This window comes from Myotis myotis, unplaced genomic scaffold, assembly GCF_014108235.1.
Source record: "Myotis myotis isolate mMyoMyo1 unplaced genomic scaffold, mMyoMyo1.p scaffold_m19_p_2, whole genome shotgun sequence".
Lineage (NCBI taxonomy): Eukaryota > Metazoa > Chordata > Mammalia > Chiroptera > Vespertilionidae > Myotis > Myotis myotis.
The window spans coordinates 13604617-13622140 of record NW_023416324.1 but is presented as its reverse complement, the minus strand read 5'-3'; the positions used below and the strand labels follow the sequence as shown (position 1 = coordinate 13622140).

General features: G+C 53.9%; 1 protein-coding gene across 3 annotated transcripts; it reads left to right on the top strand.

Moving 5' to 3' along the window:
* The first annotated feature begins 1594 nt into the window (after window positions 1-1594).
* IL22RA1 (interleukin 22 receptor subunit alpha 1) lies at window positions 1595-16860 on the top strand. Of its 3 annotated transcripts, none has more exons than XM_036352174.1 (7): window positions 1595-1728; window positions 4599-4734; window positions 5600-5778; window positions 7962-8137; window positions 9538-9676; window positions 13752-13873; window positions 14954-16860. In XM_036352174.1, the coding sequence occupies exons 1-7, from the start codon at window positions 1686-1688 to the stop codon at window positions 15863-15865; spliced, it is 1707 nt and encodes a 568-aa protein (XP_036208067.1). In that variant the 5' UTR covers window positions 1595-1685; the 3' UTR covers window positions 15866-16860. The 3 variants fall into 3 exon arrangements, with proteins under 3 accessions (XP_036208067.1, XP_036208068.1, XP_036208070.1); XM_036352175.1 differs by having other exon boundaries at window positions 1596-1728; window positions 4602-4734; XM_036352177.1 differs by lacking the exon at window positions 1595-1728 and adding an exon at window positions 5445-5504 and having other exon boundaries at window positions 4598-4734.
* Window positions 16861-17524: the final 664 nt, after the last annotated feature.

Genomic DNA, 17524 nt, shown 5'->3' with positions numbered 1-17524 from the left:
TCTACTACCACCCAGAGAGAACTCCATTGATATGTTCATATTAGATTTTTCAAGACTTTTCTCTCTGTGTGTGTAAGTATGTGTTTTAACCAGGCGTGTACTATATGTAATCTATGCCGCACTTCCTGTCATTTGTCGAAACGTGGTGAATGTTTACCAGGACACAGGACACTTTTCTCCCGCATTACCTTGAAGGCTGCATTCATCTCGCATTGGGTGGACAGACCATTATTCATTTAGCCAAACCCCTGTCGTTGGACATGGAGACTGGTTTTGTGTTTTTACTATTAGAAATGAAGTTGGCCCTAGCTGCTTTGGCTTAGTAGATAGAGCGTCAGCCTGCAGACTGAAGGGTCCCAAGTTTGTTTCTGGTCAATGGCATATGCCCAGGTTTCGGGCTTGATCCCCAGTGGGGGCGGGGGGAGGGGCGTGCAGGAGGCAGCCCACCAATGATTCTCTCTCATCACTGGTGTCTCTATCTCTCCTTCTCCCCTCCTCTCTGAAATCAATAAAAATATATTTTTTAAAAAGAAATGAAGTCTGTGTATCCCCAAGTTCTTCAACAATTCAGGTGTCCCCCTTCCCATTCATTCCTACATAACCAAAGTCCCTCAGATGACCGGAAGGCTGGTTCTACCATCAAGTTCCTCCTTCTTCTGCTCCTGAGGGTCCCCGAGGAAGGTTTCATGCCCCACAGATCTGTCCTCTCTGCAAGGCAGCCAGGGTGGCTCTGGCGACTGCCCCTCTCCCTTTGTAACCTGTTTCTCTGAGGTCCAGTGAGAAGGAGAAGATACTTCCTAAATTATTTAGAGAATTATTTCCTAAACACCCATCCCAACAAACTTCACGTTAATCCCCATGGATACAGCTCCTGGGAGAATGATGGTTTGGGTGAGCAGTTTGAATCTTCATTGTCCCGAACTAGAGGCCCTCTCATGAATTTTGCCCCCATCGCTAGCACAGTAGGCAGTCCCGGAAGTTTGAGATTCGTACTTTCCTCCCCAACCTCCAGCAGGTCCCAGACCTTAAAGGCTCAAGTGCCAGCAGCCCCCTAGGTCCTAGGGCCTAGGAGGAAGGCTCTCCAGCATGGAGCCTTCTTTCCATGGGGCACAGGGGGCAGCGGACAGCCTCTGCCTCCTCCTGCCAGAGCAAAGCCAAGGAGTCTCAGCTTTTCCTTTGCCACAAGGAACATTCTGGAATATGTTTTCTGCTCCCTGGTCCAGTTCTTTTCCTCAGGGAAAACCCCTGGGGATGGAACTACTGGGGCAGCATGCATGCGCTCCAGGCTTTTGTTACCCGGTGCCAAATTGCTCTCTGATAAGGCCGGATGGTGTGGATCCTTGTTGCCTCTCCTGCTCTCAGCTCCCTGATAACCGCTGAAGAGCCTTGGGATGAATCAGCCACCAGACCAGATAAACAGGCTGGCCCGTCACTATGGCTACTTTCTGCATCTAGGAAAGGAACTCCCTCTACTCCCACCCAGGACCTGGAATGCAGAAGCACCCACACCAGGCACCTTTGTACCCGGCCCCACGGCTCAGGTCCCACCCTCCCCGCTGGCCCCGCCCTGAGCCCTGAGCCCGGGTGGAGCCAGCTGCCAAGGCGGCAAAGCTTCCCAGCCTCCCTCGCCTGCCCGGCGCTTGGCCTGGAGGGGAGGCCAAGAGGGTTGTGTGCCCAGTGGCCCGATGAGGACGCTACTGACCATCCTGGCTGCGGGATCCCTGGCCGGTGAGTGCCCACCTACCCGGGAGCCAGTGCGCAGGGGCATCTCCCTGCACCTGCCTGGCCCAGGACAGCCGGTTTCAGTTTCTTCTCTGCTGGGACTGAGCTGCACACTGCGGCGGGGTGGGCAAACCCTGCTCCCTCCACACCCCGGGGGGCCTCTTGCAGTCCTTCTTGCGAGACCTGAAAGGGCATTTTCTCCCACAGTGGCCAACTGTGCAGCCTGAAGAGGCCCTAACGCACCTGGCCCTTTCCAAAGGGGATGAGGGGGCATAGTTTTCAAATACAATTAGGTGGATTTTTTTAATCCTCACCCAAGGATATGTTTTCATTGATTTGAGAGAGAGAAGAAGGAGAGGGAGAGAGAGAGAAGCATTGACCGGTTGCCTCCCATATGTGCCTCAACCGGGGATCAAACCCACAACCTAAGTCTGTGCCCTGACTGGGAATTGAATCTGCAACCCTTTTCGGTGCATCGGACGACTCTCCGGCCAACTGAGCCGCCGGGCGGGGCTGGTGGATGCTTTGATGCATCATTAAGGAGAAGTTTCTGGCAGATGCATGAGATCCTAGGTTGTGTCTGCTCTCTAAGAAGCTTAATAAGATTCAGGGACCTTTCTCAGGAAGTAAAAGTATAGTCCTTGCTGGAGAGGGGGGTGGCCTGGGCAAGGCCTTGCAGGTCAAGAGCAGGATGAGCCCATGAAGGGCCAGAGCTTCCCGGCCAGTGCCGACTGGACCCACCATGTTTCCAGCTGCTGCCCAGGCCCCTGCAGTCTCTTCTCTCCCTGCCGTCACACCAGGCCCAACACCCTGGGGCTTTGATAAGCTAGGAAGATACGCATACTCAAGAGACACCAAGACGTGTTCCTTTAGACCTCCAACCGTTCTGGTTGGGAGCCATGGAGGCCCCTGGCCCTTTAAGACAGGGAACCCAGCGGTCGCAGTCCCTGGGCGGTTGGTAAGGTCATGCAGGGACCCGGGTTCGCTCACCCCAGCTTTCTCGGGCTGATTCCAGAGCGTGTGGAATTGCCTTTGTTTGTTTGTTTGTTTGTCCTCTGCTTCCCATCTGGTTGACATAAAATTATGTATTCATAAAAATGGGCAAACTTTCTTTTATAAAGTCTACAGTTTGTCAGTCTCTGCAACACACGTTTTCCCGGGATTTCACAATGTAGACTTTCATCCGGGAAGTGTAGACATGACCCAGGCTGAGGAACGGATGATGCATGTGAGGAGGAAAAGAAATGAGTGGGGTGGGAGGAGAGGGGAGAATCGTTAGCCCTTGACACCTCCTAAAAGAGGGGGCCCAGCCAAGGTCCAGCCACCCCATTTCAGGGAGCCAACGTCAGTTCCCTCCTGAGCGGTGGGAACTCCACCCAACCGGGGCCATTGCCTCCTGAGCATGTCCCAGCCTCAGCCACCTGCCTTCCCTCAACCCACACAGCCCACAGGATACTGACCCCAAGGAGCCATCTTCCCACTGCAGACCCTACCCCTTCACTACGGGGGGCTAAACCCCCCCACCCCGCGCCCCCAACAGACCTTGGCCTTCTCTCAAATCCCAGCCACTCTCTCTCCTGCCCTTGACCTTAGCACCCCACTGGAAGCCACATTCTGTTCTGACCTCAAGCAGAGCCTTTGCCTTCCTAAGAAGGCACATAGTAGGTGGACAGGGATTGGTTTGGCTAGCAGAGAGGCAGGAATTTACAAACATGTTCTTTATCTTTGATTGAAATTACTGACTTTGGGCAAGTTACTTCTTAGACACCTTAGTTGACTATCTCTAAAATATGAGTGAGGATACCAACTTCAGGTGGTGTTATGAAGCAAATGAGAGCACCCTAGCTACTTTGGCTCAGTGGATAGAGCATCGGCCTGTGGACCAAAGGGTCCTGAGTTCAATTCCCAGTCTGGGCACATGCCTGGGTTGTGGGCTTAATCCCAGTAAGAGGTATGCAGGAGGCAGACGATCAATGATTCTTTCTCCTTGTTTATGTTTCTGCCCCTCCCTCTCCCTTCCTCTCTGAAATCAATAAAAAAATGTTTTAAAAAAAGAAGTGAATGAGAGATAACAACAAGTGTCGGAAAGGATGTGGAATAATTGTACCACTCAGACATTGCTGGTGGGAATGTAAGATGGTGTGCAGCCACTTTGGAAAACAGGTTGGCAGTTCTTCAAAAACTTAAACATAGAGTTACCATACGACCCAGCTATTCCACTTCTAGCTGAAAACCCAAGAGAACTAAACACATATGTCCATTTGAAAATGTGTATACAAATGTTCACAGCAGTGTTAGTCACAAAAACCAAAAAATGGAAACAACACAAACGTCCATCAGCTGATGAATGGATAAACAAAATATGGTCCAGCCATACAATGGCATATTACTCAGCACTCATTCATGCTACAGCATGGATGAACCTGGAAGACATTGTGCTAAGTGAAAGAAGCCAGACACAAAGGCCACATGCTGTACAACTATTTATATAAAAAGTCCAAACAGCAAATCCATAGAGACAGAAGGCGGGTTAGTGGTAGCCTAAGCATGGGAAAGGGGAAGAATGGAGGGTAGACTGCCAATGGACACAGGGTGATGTGATAGCGGTAATGGTTGGCATTAATAGTGGTAAGGGTTGCACAGTTTTGTAATATACTTGAAAAAACCACTGACTTGTGCGCTTTAAATGGTGACTTCTATGGAATGTGAATTGTAGCTCAATAAAAAGGGACACTAAGACGTGAAGGAGAGCAGCGATGGTCAGGGAGCACAGTCTCTGGTGAGGGGGCGGGTGCTGTTTCTCACTCCCCCTCCTTGGACACTGTGCGCTGGGGGCGGGGTGCACGGGCCTCTGCTCACCCTGCTCCCCCTTCCAGCAGCTCGCATTGCCGAGGACACCTCGGATCTGCTTCAGCACGTGACATTCCAGTCCAGCAACTTCGAAAACATCCTGACCTGGGACAGCGGGCTGGAGAGCGCCCCAGACACGGTCTACAGCGTCGAGTATAAGACGTAGGCTTCCCTCCCAACACGACCTCTTCTGTCTCTGCTCTGAAACCAGCCCTCCAAGAAAACGCCCCCTTCCACGTGCCCCCCACCCTGACTGGTGTTAAACCCCCCAGTGTAGCTCTGCTTTTTTATTCTTTTGCAGAGGGAGGATGAAATAATGGTTAAAAGTATGGGTCTGGCTTGAATGCCAGCCCTCACCTACATAACCGTGGTCAATCGGGTAACCACACCAAGCCTCAGTTTCCCCATCCATAAAGTAAGAATAGCGATAGTGCCTTCATCATACGTTTGTTAGGTGGGTAGTCACGGGCACTGGCGCCCCACAAATAATAGTTTTATTGTTGTTGGCGAGACTAAGCCAACACAAACTTGTGCCCACCCCTTTGCATCTATGCCCTCGATCCCCCGCAGGGAAGGCAGGCTGGCATGGGCTCAGGGGTCTGCAAACCCAGCTTTCATTCCCGGTCCTGCCACTTCATCCTGTGGCAAGTCACTCCCCCTCTCTGGGCCTCAGTTCCCTCATCTGTAAAGTGGGGTAATAGCGCCTACCTCGAAGGGTTATGGTGACAATGAGTCCAGAATGTGGACTCAGACTGGCTGGGTTCAAATCCTGGCCCCCCCCGAGGCATGCTTCAAACACCTGGGCATAATTTACTCCTAAGCCTCAGCTTCCTTATTTGAAAAGGAGTGAGAATAATGTCTTAATCTCACAGGATCAATGTGAGGACTCACAAGTCATCCACATAAAAGTCCTGGAACACAGAACATGCTGAGTAAATATTAGATATCGTTATCATTCTTAATAAACCACAGGCCTGACACCAGGCCTATTCATGCACCGTGTGCTCGGCCCCTCCCTGGCCTGCAGGTACGGAGAGGTAGGGTGGCTGGCAAAGAAGAGCTGCCAGCGGATCACCCGGAAATTCTGCAACCTGACCACGGAGACGGGCAGCCTCGAGAAGCTCTACTACGCCAGGGTGACCGCCACCAGCGCGGGAGGCCGGTCAGCCACCAAGATGACCGACCGGTTCAGCCCTCGGCAACACAGTGAGTAGGAGCCCCTCTTATTACGGGGGGAGGAAAGGGGGGCGGGGGCAGAAGGGCTCTGCCTTCATGGGTGGGGAGCGGGGCTGCTAGGGATGTGGCTTTTAGGGAAGGCCACCAGCTGACCCTGGAGGACGTCTTCCGGTGGTTGTTCATCCTCATCTCCATGCCACACCCCCTGGTTCAGGCCACCTTCACCTTTGCTCGACTACACGCCAGGCTTCTGAACTGTTCCCTTCCCCCTCCCTGCCCCCCCCCCCCCGCCACACACTCGCACACACGCACACACACTCCTCCTTTGACTCTGTTCCAATCCTGAGTCTGATCTCAGCTCCCACATCACCTCCTATGTGAGCATCCCCACTCCCTGCCCCCAACCTGATTTTACAAGGTCACCACCTGGTATTTTTTTAAAAAAATATATATTTTATTGATTTTTTACAGAGAGGAAGGGAGAGGGATAGAGAGAGAAACATCGATCAGCTGCCCCCTGCACACTCCCCACTGGGGATGTGCCCGCAACCAAGGTACATGCCCTTGACCGGAATCGAACCTGGGACCCTTGAGTCCGCAGGCCTACACTCTATCGGCTGAGCCAAACCAGTCAGGGCCACCTGGTATTCTTTATCAAAATTAGCTGTTCATTGTCTCCATAGCTCATATCCCAGTCTTCAATCCCTTTTTGCTTACCTGTGTATCGCTGGCCTCCACCGCTGACACGTGAGCGCCGTGAGGGCGTGTGTGGGTGTGGAATTCACCGTATTCCCAGACTTTAGCATGGTGCCTGGCACATTGGAGATGCTCCATTTGTAACTGATGAAAGAAGAAAGGAAGAAAGGAAGGAAGGAAAGAAGGAAGGAAGGAAGGAAGGAAGGAAGGAAGGAAGGAAGGAAGGAAGGAATATGCATTGCCAAATCCCCCACACTAGTTAAGCCGGTGATAATGTTCACTAACTCCACAACCACATGTGGGTTTTTTTTAAGAAAATAAAAAATTAAACAAGCTATTTTATTCTTTTCTTGTCTTGTTCAATTATAGAAATACACAAAGAAACATAACAGTAACCCCAAAGAATCTGAACATTTAAACACAACTGTATCTACCTACTCCTTTGTAATCTGGCTGTTTGTTTTTCATATAGTGGTATCCTGGGCATTTATTTGCTCATGCCCATTAAATATTTTTTCAGAGCATGATATTTCACTGCTAAAAATGGTCCGTTCTAGGCCTGGTGTTGCTCAGGGGTTGAGGGTCAACCTATGAACCAGGAGGTCACAGTTTGATTCCCAGTTAGGAAACATGCCCGGGTTGTGGGCTTGATCCCCAGTGGGAAGCGTGCAGGAGGCAGCCAATCAATGGTTCTCTGTCATCATTGATGTTTCTATCTCTGTCTTTCTCTTCCTTCCTCTCTGAAATCAATAAAAAATACACTTTTTAAAAAGGATCTATTCTATACAGGTACCCTAACTTACTTCCCTAATTCACTTTTGAAAACATTTAGCTCAGTTTTTCAGTTTTATAAACACTGAAGTGAACTTTGTTTTAGCTCAGATGTTTTTCATCTTGGAGATCAATGGACCCTTGAGGGCTTTCATAAATTAGCTTTAGGGGAAGTGGGGCTCATGAATCCCTGAAATTGAGGGCAAGATTTTTGCATATGTACATTTTAGAGGAGAGGTGAACCATCGCATTCATTCAATTGCCAAAGGGGTCTGTAAACCAGTCAAGGTCATTTGGCTGTTTAGAAAGTCTGTCTGAAGAAAGACTAAACTCTTAGGCCTGGCCACTGAGGCTGAATCAATAATAATGGGCACCCCAAACATGTCATTGAACCATCATCAGTCCCTAAAGTTATCTGCCAGGAGGCTAGGGGGAAGGGCGCTCCAGGCAGACTCAAGGTGGGGTGAAGGGTCCAGGATGTAGGGGGGCTGAGCCAAAGGCATGATCAACCACCTAGGGGCCAGTGTCTCTCTCCCTGAGATCTTCCTACTCACTCTTGGTCACCCCTTTGCCATCCTTAAACCCAAACACCGGTTGCTTGCAGAACTTCTCTTTTCTCGCCTGTTTGGGCGTCAACCTATAAGGCAGGAGGTCACGCAGAGCAGGGGCTGGCGTGGTCCAGGGCAGCCTCACGCACTACTGGCTGGTTCCGATCTCTCTTTTCTTTCCTCTCTCCCTTTTCCCAGCTACCATCAAGCCACCTGATGTGACCTGTATCCCCACGGTGAGATCCATCCAGATGATAGTCCATCCCACCTCCACGCCCCTCCAGGCCGAGGACGGCCACTGGCTGACCCTGGAGGACATCTTCCATGACCTGTTCTACCGCTTAGACCTCCACATCAACCAAACCTACCAAATGGTAAATAAATGGCAACTACATATGCCACCCTGGTCCTTCCCTGCCTGGGACACCCACTTCCCTCTCAGTTAGATCTGCATTGCTTTAAGTAGGAAGGAGATGTGTTACATAAATTAGCATTTCCCAACACATGTCCCCAGCCTCTCCCGAGTGGAGTCACATACACAAGAGCCCGCTAAAGCCTCTGACAAGTCCTGCACACCCAAGACCCCAGTTCCAATTTGTGTTTGACGAAACTTCTCCCAAATGTATTTGACCTTTTATTTTGTACAATATTGGTTTTCTTAATTTTTTGCCTAATGTCTTCTAACATTCTGGGGAACAACATCCTCAGGTGTCCACTTCAGGAAATTTCTCCTGGCTGGTTCTCCACTATTTGTGGGAACTGGATTCAGGCAGTGTCTTAAGATCTGTAATAATGAGAGATGAAGGCAAGGGCATGAATTGTCAAACAATATACAAGTGATTTCCTTTTGTATTCAGAAAATATGTGGTATTCCCCCCAGTTTGTGCCACTAACTCATAATTCCATTGACTATTTCTGCACTCAAGGTAGTGGTGGTGATGGTGGTGGTCATGATAGTGGTGATGGTGGTGCTGCTGGTGGTGGTTGTTACAGTAGTGATGATGGTGGTAGTGGTAGCAGTGATGGTGATGATGGTGGTGGTGGTCATGGTAGTGGTGGTAGCAGTGATGGTGGTGGTGGTGGTGGTGGATGTTATAGTGGTGATGATGGTGGTAGTGGTAGCAGTGATGGTGATGATGGTGGTGGTGGTGGTGGATGTTATAGTGGTGATGATGGTGGCAGTGGTAGCAGTGATGGTGATGATGGTGGTGGTGGTGATGATGGTGGTAGTGGTAGCAGTGATGGTGATGATGGTGGTGGTGGTCATGGTAGTGGTGGTAGCAGTGATGGTGGTGGTGGTGGTGGTGGATGTTATAGTGGTGATGATGGTGGTAGTGGTAGCAGTGATGGTGCTGATGCTGATGGTGGTGGTCATGGTAGTAGTGGTAGCAGTTATGGTGGTGGTGGTGGTGGTAGTTATAGTGGTGATGATGGTGGTAGTGGTAGCAGTGATGGTGATGATGGTGGTGGTGGTGGTGATGGTAGTGGTGGTAACAGCAGCTAGTATGTACTGAGTGCTTACTATGTACCAGACACTCTTCTAAGTGAGAGTACGTGAGGCTTAGTGACTGACTAGATTTGGGGATAAAGCAGGAGGCAGGGGGATGGGGACGGAGCCCTGCAGACTGACCGCCCATTTCTGGTTTGGGAGCTGGTGGTGCCCTTGCACCGAGTGCAGTCACCCAGGCAGAGGTGTGAGAGGTGTAGGCGACCTGGGCTCCGCGTGGAGGTCGGGGTATAAGAGGAGTCACTCTGGGTTCTCTGCCAATTTCAGCACCTTGGAGGCAAGCAGAGAGAATACGAGTTCATTGGCCTGACCCCCGACACGGAGTTCCTTGGGACCATCACAATTTTTGTTCCAACCTACTCCAAAGAGAGTGCCCCCTACACGTGCCGCGTGAGGACACTGCCAGGTAAGTGTGGCCGAAGCGGAGGGAGGTGGGACGCCTGAGTTCCAGTCTTGACTGTGCGCTTTCCTCCCTGTAGCCAAGGCGAGGCTGGGCAGTGCTCTCAGAAACTGCGAAGGGTGATTATTAAAGTCAATCTTTGCTTATCCACAAACACAGTAGCTGATGGGTAATCATAGCACATGTTTAATCTCCACCCTCCAGCCTGGGTCCGGATTTCCTCTCTCTGGCCTGCTTAGGGTGCACCCCGGCAAAGCAACTGCACCTTAATATTAACCCAGGTGACGGACACTGGGAGATTATCTGCAGGGGGGGAGCAGAGGAGATAAAAAGATCCCTCAATATCTCCCAGGGTCAATTAATAACAAGAGCAATGAGAGCTAGCACCTCTGCGGTGCTAACCAGGGACCAGGCACGACTGAGCGCAACCCTGTTATCACCCTCCTTTGACAGATGAGGAGGCAGGGTCAGAGTGGCTCGGTCACTTGCCCGAGATCACACAGGTGGTGGGGGATAGAACCGGGCCTCATGCTGGAGGCCACGCCCTCCCCGTTGTGCTGCTGCAGAAATAGCTTTGAGTCACTGGCTGGTGAGCTGGTCCCGCGCTCTCTTCCTCTGGCACCTTGGAACTCGACTCTCTTCATGAGCGGGGTGACGTTTTTTATTGGTGTTTATTTTCACAGACAGATGGGAATGTAATGCTCAGAGCAGCGAGTTTGGAGGGTGAAAGGGATAGCAGTGGGTTGGATTTGGAGAGCCGGGCTCCACCTTAGTCATCTGGTTTGGATGAATGAGGTCAGCCGGTGAGTTCTGTCCTAATGCGCAGAGGAGAGGCGGCTGTGTGCGTGGGCCTTCGGGTATAACTGCGGCCGGGATCGGTGCTAGTCCTCCGTTGTGTTCGGAAACTCAACTCACCATTTGCCCCAAGAGCCCACAGGGGACGGCTTTCTCCCCCGCAGTGCATTCGTGTGGGGGACGCCTGCCCGGTGGGACAGACAGCACTGGCCACGTGCACGGGACAGGCCCACTCAGGAGACCAGAATAGAATTTGGCAAGAGGAAAACTAGAGGAAGGAAACCAGTGTTACAGGCGCTAAGCTGGGAGCGTATAGATGGCCGGCGACCCTCTCCCCCGGCCCAAACTAGACAAATCTCATCCATTCCTGGCCCGCCCCGCCCCCACCCTGCTTTTTGACAACCAGCGGACCACTCCTCCCGCATCCTTCCATTGGCTTGTTCTTTCTTAATCTAGCTCAGTGGTTCTCAACCTTCCTAAGGCCGAGACCCTTTCATACAGCTCCTCATGTTGTGGTGACCCCCAATTTCATTGTTACAAACTGAACATAATTAAAGCATAGTGATTAATCACGAAAACAATATGTAATTATATATGTGTTTTCCGATGGTCTTAGGCGATCCCTGTGAAAGGGTCGTTCGAGCCCCAAAGGGATCACGACCCACAGGTTGAGAACCGCTGATTCTAGCTCATGATGTGCTGCCGCTTTTGTATAAATCACACTTCTTGTTGGCTATTTCCTGCTGGCATACAGAAGGCACTGTATTCTTGAAAATAAAGTATGTTAATAACAAATCCTACCATTTATTAAATGCCTACTCTACTGCCAAGCACTGTGTTAAATGCTTTACGTACATGATCCCATTTGGCTTATATAACAATCCTGCAAGATGGGTAGCCTCATCCCCATTTCACAGAGGAGGGACTCTGGCTCAGAGAGGTTAAGCAACTTGAAGGTGACCACACAGCTGGTCAGCAAGCCTCATTAGGTTCATCTGATCCTGAAGCCTGAGCTCTAACCACCCCTTTGCTATTTTGTTTACAGCTACTCGCCCCCACTGCCCTCTTATTCCCCTTCCTGCCGTTTCAGAGTGATAAGTCCTGCCCTTGACCCTGTCTCCTGGAGCCTGTCTTATCCCCAGAGCCTAGAATCTCCACTGGATCTCCCTCTCAGGATATCTGGGACGGTCACAGAGCAACATACTAGTATCTTGATGCTGGAAAGGACTCTAGGGGTCACCTCACTCCATGTCTAACTTTTACAGATGAGTAAACTGAGGCATCCTGATGTTGGGTCTATGAGGATGAGCTTTGGAGTTACGCACGTCCATTCTGACTTTCCCACTGAATTGCTGGGTGACCTTAGTCAGGTCGCTTACCCTCTCTGAGACAGCTTCATTCGACAGAAGCAGGGCGTGTCCCTGGCTCTCTGTGTCTGATGGGGTGACATAAGTAGAGCACCCACACAGGGCAAGGCACATCTTAAGAATTCAGTAATCACTGGCTGCTGTCATTCATACGTGGTAGAGCAGAGAGGGTTGTGCAACAGAGAGGAGGATGTGCAACAGAGAGGAGGATCAGGGGCCGAGCCAGACATCTAACCCCCCACTCGCGAGCGCTGCTTCTACTATTTCTTCCTGTCTCCTCGTGGGTGAAATGGCGCATGGAAAGTTCCGTGTCCCTGTCCTGTCCTGGCACCAGGACAGTGGTTTTCCATGAGGTCTGTCACGTACAGACAGTCGGGTCGTATCTTCTCCCTGGAGCATGCTGGGAGTGTCGTGTGGCAGGGGCAGGGTATGGCCGGCGCTCAGGGCCGGGGGAGGAGCGAGGGGTGGGCGAGATGTCGAGGCTCCGGTCCACAGCGTTCACGGTGATTGCCAAGGTCATTGGCAGCTGGTGCACAGCAACTCCAGCTGAAGCCACTGGGCGGGAGACAGGAGGGTGCTTTGGAGAGTCATGACCCCTGGATGATACCAATCCCCAGTTTTAAACAAAAAGCTCCAATGACTTCTTCCTCCCCAGCCCCTCACCAGTCCCCCCTGGGTTGGCGACAGGAAGTGTGACATGCCTGGCTGTGCCCATCCCAGAGCCGGGACCACCGGGAGAGGGAGCACACCAAAGCCCTCAGGCATCTGTTTCCTTCCCTTTTAGAAAGGGCAGTGCCTCCCCTGCCCCCTGAGCAAGGTGGTCCCGATACCCAGGCCTTTGCTTGGAAGGGAGTGGGGGAGGACAGCCCCTCCTCTTGTCACCCCCCCCACACACACACCCCTGCCAGGGTGGCAGGCTGTCCTCAGAGCAGGGAGAGAGGCCCTCCCCACCAGCCCCAGCCCTGGCTCTGCATGGCCCTCCCACAAGATGAGGGGTCCTTAGGTTCAAGGAGACAGTCCCCCTGGCGCCTGTGACCGCGCTTCTAGGCCACACGCTGAGTACCCTGGACCCCGAAGTCCCCAATGGAAATGCCCCGCCTGTGTCCACTCCTGGCAGATCTCTCGAGTCCTTCCTCCTAAGGCAGTGGTTCTCAACTTCCTAATGCCGCAACCCTTTCATACAGTTCCTCATGTTGTGGTGACCCCCAACATAAAATTATTTTCGTGGCTACTTCATAACTGTCATTTTGCTACTGTTATGAATCATCATGTAAATATCTGATATGCAGGATGTATTTTCATTGTTACAAATTGAACATAATCAAAGCATAGTGATTAATCACAAAAACAATATGTAATTATATATGTGTTTTCCGATGGTCTTAGGCGACCCCTGTGAAAGGGTCGTTCGACCCCCAAAGGGGTCGCGACCCACAGGTTGAGAACCGCTGTCCTAAGGGGAGACATTCCGTTGGCGTGCAGACCCTCGGCCCAGAGGGTGCCCGTAGCTGGCTATTGATTGGGGGCCTGGATGAGCTTGGCCACGTGGGCTGGGGCCATGTGCAAGGCCCTGGCATTGTGAGCTGCAGCCAGTGGGCAGGGGCCTTGGCACAGTTCCCCAAGGAGCCTGTGAACAGAATTCAAACCAGGCCTCCCAGCTTGTTATGAAAAGCACATCTGTCAAGGTGGGAGCATAGACCATATTTACAAACAGCGTGAAACAGGATTGACAAATTCTGAATGTTTAGGTGGGGTGGGGCGGGGGGAGGGAAAGGAGGAGGAGACTCTTTCTTTGTGCTCTTGCCACCCTTCCAGTAGCAGCGGCTCCCAGGCCAGGTCTGAGGAGGGTGGGGAAACCCTCAGATGGACTCACCCTCCAGGACCTCACCCTCCCTGTTCTGGTCTCTTTGCTCATGCAGACCGGACATGGACCTACTCCTTCTCCGGGGCCTTCCTGTTCTCCATGGGCTTCCTGGTCGCAGGGCTCTGTTACCTGAGCTACAGATACATCACCAAGCCGCCTAAGCCTCCCCACTCCCTGGTGAGCACCCCACCTGGCGCAGGAGGGGGAGGTGTGGGAGGACCCCCAGCAGCCGAGGGCGTAGGCCCGGGGAGCCCTGGCTCTCCCTGAAGTGCAGGGGTCAGAGCACAAAGCAGAAAGCCAGGCCTCGGTTCTCCCTCCGACATGAAGAGCTTGGCCAGGTGGGCTGGGGCGTCCTAGCCATGCCAGGCCCCTGGCACTGTGAGAGGCCAGGCTTGGCAGGGGCGCCTGAAGGGTGGGAGTCGGGAAGAGCGGGCTTGGAAGAGAGAACCACGCAGCCTGGAGCATCCACGTCCAGGCAGGCAGAGTGGGACCCGAGAGCTGGCCCCTGCAGGGCCGCAGAGCGGTGGGCGCTGGGGGTCCCCGAGCTCAGCCCTGTCTCAATGGCAGCCAGTTCCACCCCATGGGAGCACGGGCCAGATCTTAGCATATTTTTTCAAGAGAAGTCAGAATTGCAGATGATAATGCGAAATCTCTCAATTTTCAAGTAAACCACACACGTCCCATTGCAGCCCCCGTCTGGCCACCAGCACTGTGTCCGCTAAAGGCCCTCCCACAGGCCGCAGCCCAGGTCCAGCGCTCAGGGGGGCTCTCGCCCATCTGAGGGGCTCGAGGACAATGCACTCACTGTCACAGCCCAGATGAGCCATTTCCTATGAAACTCTCCTGGTCTCCCCTGCCCCCCATCCCTTCCCACCTTGCCCCCCACATTGGCCCTTAGAAGCCCCTGAGCAAGAAGCAGTGTGGGCCACCACCTCCAGAGCGTACCCCCAGGCCACCCCAAATCTAAGTCATCTACTTCCTGGACTATCTACCTCCCGGAGAAACCATAGTGGGAACCTCCCTCTGAGAGACCCCCCCCCCCCCCAGGAGAGGCCTCAGCTCCAGGCCGGCAGCCCTGCCCTTGTGGGGGGCTGGGGGGGCGGCATTTAGCGGAACCTCGGAGAGGCGAAGGGACCTGTGGGATATGCACTTGAAAAGCCCCCGATGGCCTCTGCCTCCCCACGGAGGACCTCACCCCCAGGCGCCCTCGGGGAGCTGGGAACAGGTCCTCACGGGGCTGTTCTTGTCCCTGAGCAGGACGTCCAGCGTGTACTGACCTTCCAGCCCCTGCGGTTCATCCAGGAGCACGTGCTGATCCCCGTCCTGGACCTCAGCGGCCCCAGCAGCCTGGCCCAGCCTGTCCAGTACTCCCAAGTCATGGTCTCTGCGCCCAAGGAGCCCCCGGGAGCCCCCCCGCTGCACAGCCGGTCTGAGATCACCTACCTCGGGCAGGCGGACCTCTCCATCCTGCAGCCCTCCCGGGCGGCGCCTCCCCAGGCAGGCTCCCCGCCATCCTACGCTCCCCAGGCTGCCCCTGAGGCCGGGCCCCCAGCCTACACACCTCAAGTCACCCCCGAGGCTAAAGCCCCATCCTACGCTCCGCAGGCCGTCTCTTCCTACGCCCCCCAGGCCGCTCCGGACAGCTGGCCCCCGTCCTATGGGCTGTGCATGGGAGGGTCTGGCAAAGACTCCCCTCCGGGAACACCCTCTGGTCCCAGACCCCTCAGGACTGAGGATCAGCTCCAGAAAGAGCCACCAGCCGCTGACCTCTCCCTGCAGGGGTTGGCTTCCGGGGCCACGGAGGAGCCCCAAGAGGCCAAACCCTTCCCCCAGCACCTGTGCGTTGACCCGGACAGAGCACCCGACACGACTGTGCTGCACAAGGGGGAGCCAGGGACACCAGGGTACCTGAAGGGCCAGCTGCCCCTCCTCTCCTCTGTCCAGATCGAGGGCCACCCGGGGTCCCTCCCTCTGCATACTCCTTCCCTCCCATGTTGTCCCATGGACCAGGGTTCATGTCCCGGGGGGCTGCTGGAGTCCCTCGTGTGTACCAAGGATGATGGTCCCGGGTCCGAGCCTGAGGCCCCTGGGGCCTCAGCCCTGGAGCAGCCCGCAGAGCTGGACTCCCTCTTCAGAGGCCTGGCCCTGACCGTGCAGTGGGAGTCCTGAGTGGACGGCAGGACGGCCTGGGGCTTCCCCCTCACCCCCAGCCCAACCTCACATCCGCTGCTGTCACTCCCAACCCATCATGCCGTGCACACAGCCCACCCGCCTCGGTGGGGGCCCTGAGGGAACCAGAGGAAGGGTGGGTGGCGCCGGGCCTTGCCAGGGCGGGAGCAGGAAGACACGATGAGGACATCAGATGGGGAGTGATGGGCACGCATCCTGTGCCAATGAGTGTGTGCCAATGAGTGCGTGCGCAGAGCTCTGCAGGGAAGGCGGGACTGTCAGTGCGGGGAGGTAACTAATGCAGGGGGACTTCCAAGGCTGGGGCCCAGCTCCTAATACGCTGGGCACAAGGTTCTCTAGGAACCTAGTCTCCTCGTCCCGCTCCTGGCCAGTTTCATAATCTAGTTCCACGGAGAGGGAGGTCTGCCTCCTCTGTGACTCCCCAGGTGAGAGGAGGAGCTGGGAAAAGGATGCCTCGTAGCAGGCTGGGCAGAACCAGAGCAACCTGCGCTTCTGCCGAGGTGAGAAGCAGCGCCATGGCCAGACTCCAGGGAGGGGTGCGGCCTGGGGCTCATTCCCAACCAGGGCTGCTGCTCCTCAGCTGGAGGCTGCGCCCCCAGGGAAATGCAGGTCCACCAGGGAGGGAGGGCCTTTCCGTGGAGGGAGTTTCAGTCCCCATCCTGAGAGCAGGGTTTGGAAGGAAATGGGCCCACGTGGCCCCTGAAGGAGACACAACCAACACCAGCACTGACTTCACGACTTTGGAAACTCAGCTTTGGGTTCAGCCCATCTGGGTGCAAATTCCAGCCTCACCACTTACCACCCATATGACTTCAAGCAAATGAATCAGCGCTCAGAACCGCAGTTTCCTCCTTGGTAAATGGGTGTGAGAACCCCTACTTCGCGGGGTAGTGGTGAGGGTGAAATTAAACAACGTCTGTAAAGTGTGTGAGAGTGTCTGGCTCAGGGCAATGCCCAATAAATGGTAGCTACTTCCTGTTGTGATTTTTTTTTTTTAAACAGGCAGCACAAGACCCACTGCCCCAGTTCCGGCTGGCTTCAGACCAGGCATTTTCTCAGATTATCCTGCTTTCCCCAGGATTGCTCCAGGCCAGGCCAGGGAGCTAGGCTAGTCTGTCTGGTGGAGGAAGCCAGGGATGGAGTCACAGGGCCTCCCGGAAGCAGGGGCCAGGGACAAGTGGAGCCTTCTTCCCGAGGTTGTAAGTGGGAGCTGTTTCGGGGGTGTCGGCATGCTCAGGTGGCCCCTTTGCGTGGAGCCCCCAGGTCTGCCCCCTCACCCCCATGTCTGCTCACGTAGGGAAAGGGCCTTGCTCTGTGCTTTCAGGGTGTCGGTACACCCTTTGTGCCATTTGCATCTCAGATGAGAAAACTGAGGCTCCTAGCGGAGAAGGGACTCACCCAGGGGCCCCATTGAGCCCATGACACGGTCGGAGCTCGAGCCTAGTGCTTTTTGTTCTCATCAAGAGAAAGGACTTTGCACATCAGTTTGGATTCTCGGAGGATGAGACATAAGGAGGGGAGGGCCCCAATGGGGTCCCCGTCACCTTCCTGTCCCAAAGCCGGATCTGAACATCTCTGAGAAACAGGACAATGTCCTGCTGCCTCGATGTGGCCTTCTGGAGTGTTCCGTGCCAGCAC

Bases quoted from the DNA above. Each gene is read 5' to 3' on its own strand.
- IL22RA1 (XM_036352174.1), top strand. From the start codon at position 1,686: ATGAGGACGCTACTGACCATCCTGGCTGCGGGATCCCTGGCCG. The intron at 4,735-5,599 runs GTAGGCTTCCCT...CCTGGCCTGCAG, and splicing joins TACAGCGTCGAGTATAAGAC to GTACGGAGAGGTAGGGTGGC. The intron at 13,874-14,953 runs GTGAGCACCCCA...GTCCCTGAGCAG, and splicing joins CTAAGCCTCCCCACTCCCTG to GACGTCCAGCGTGTACTGAC.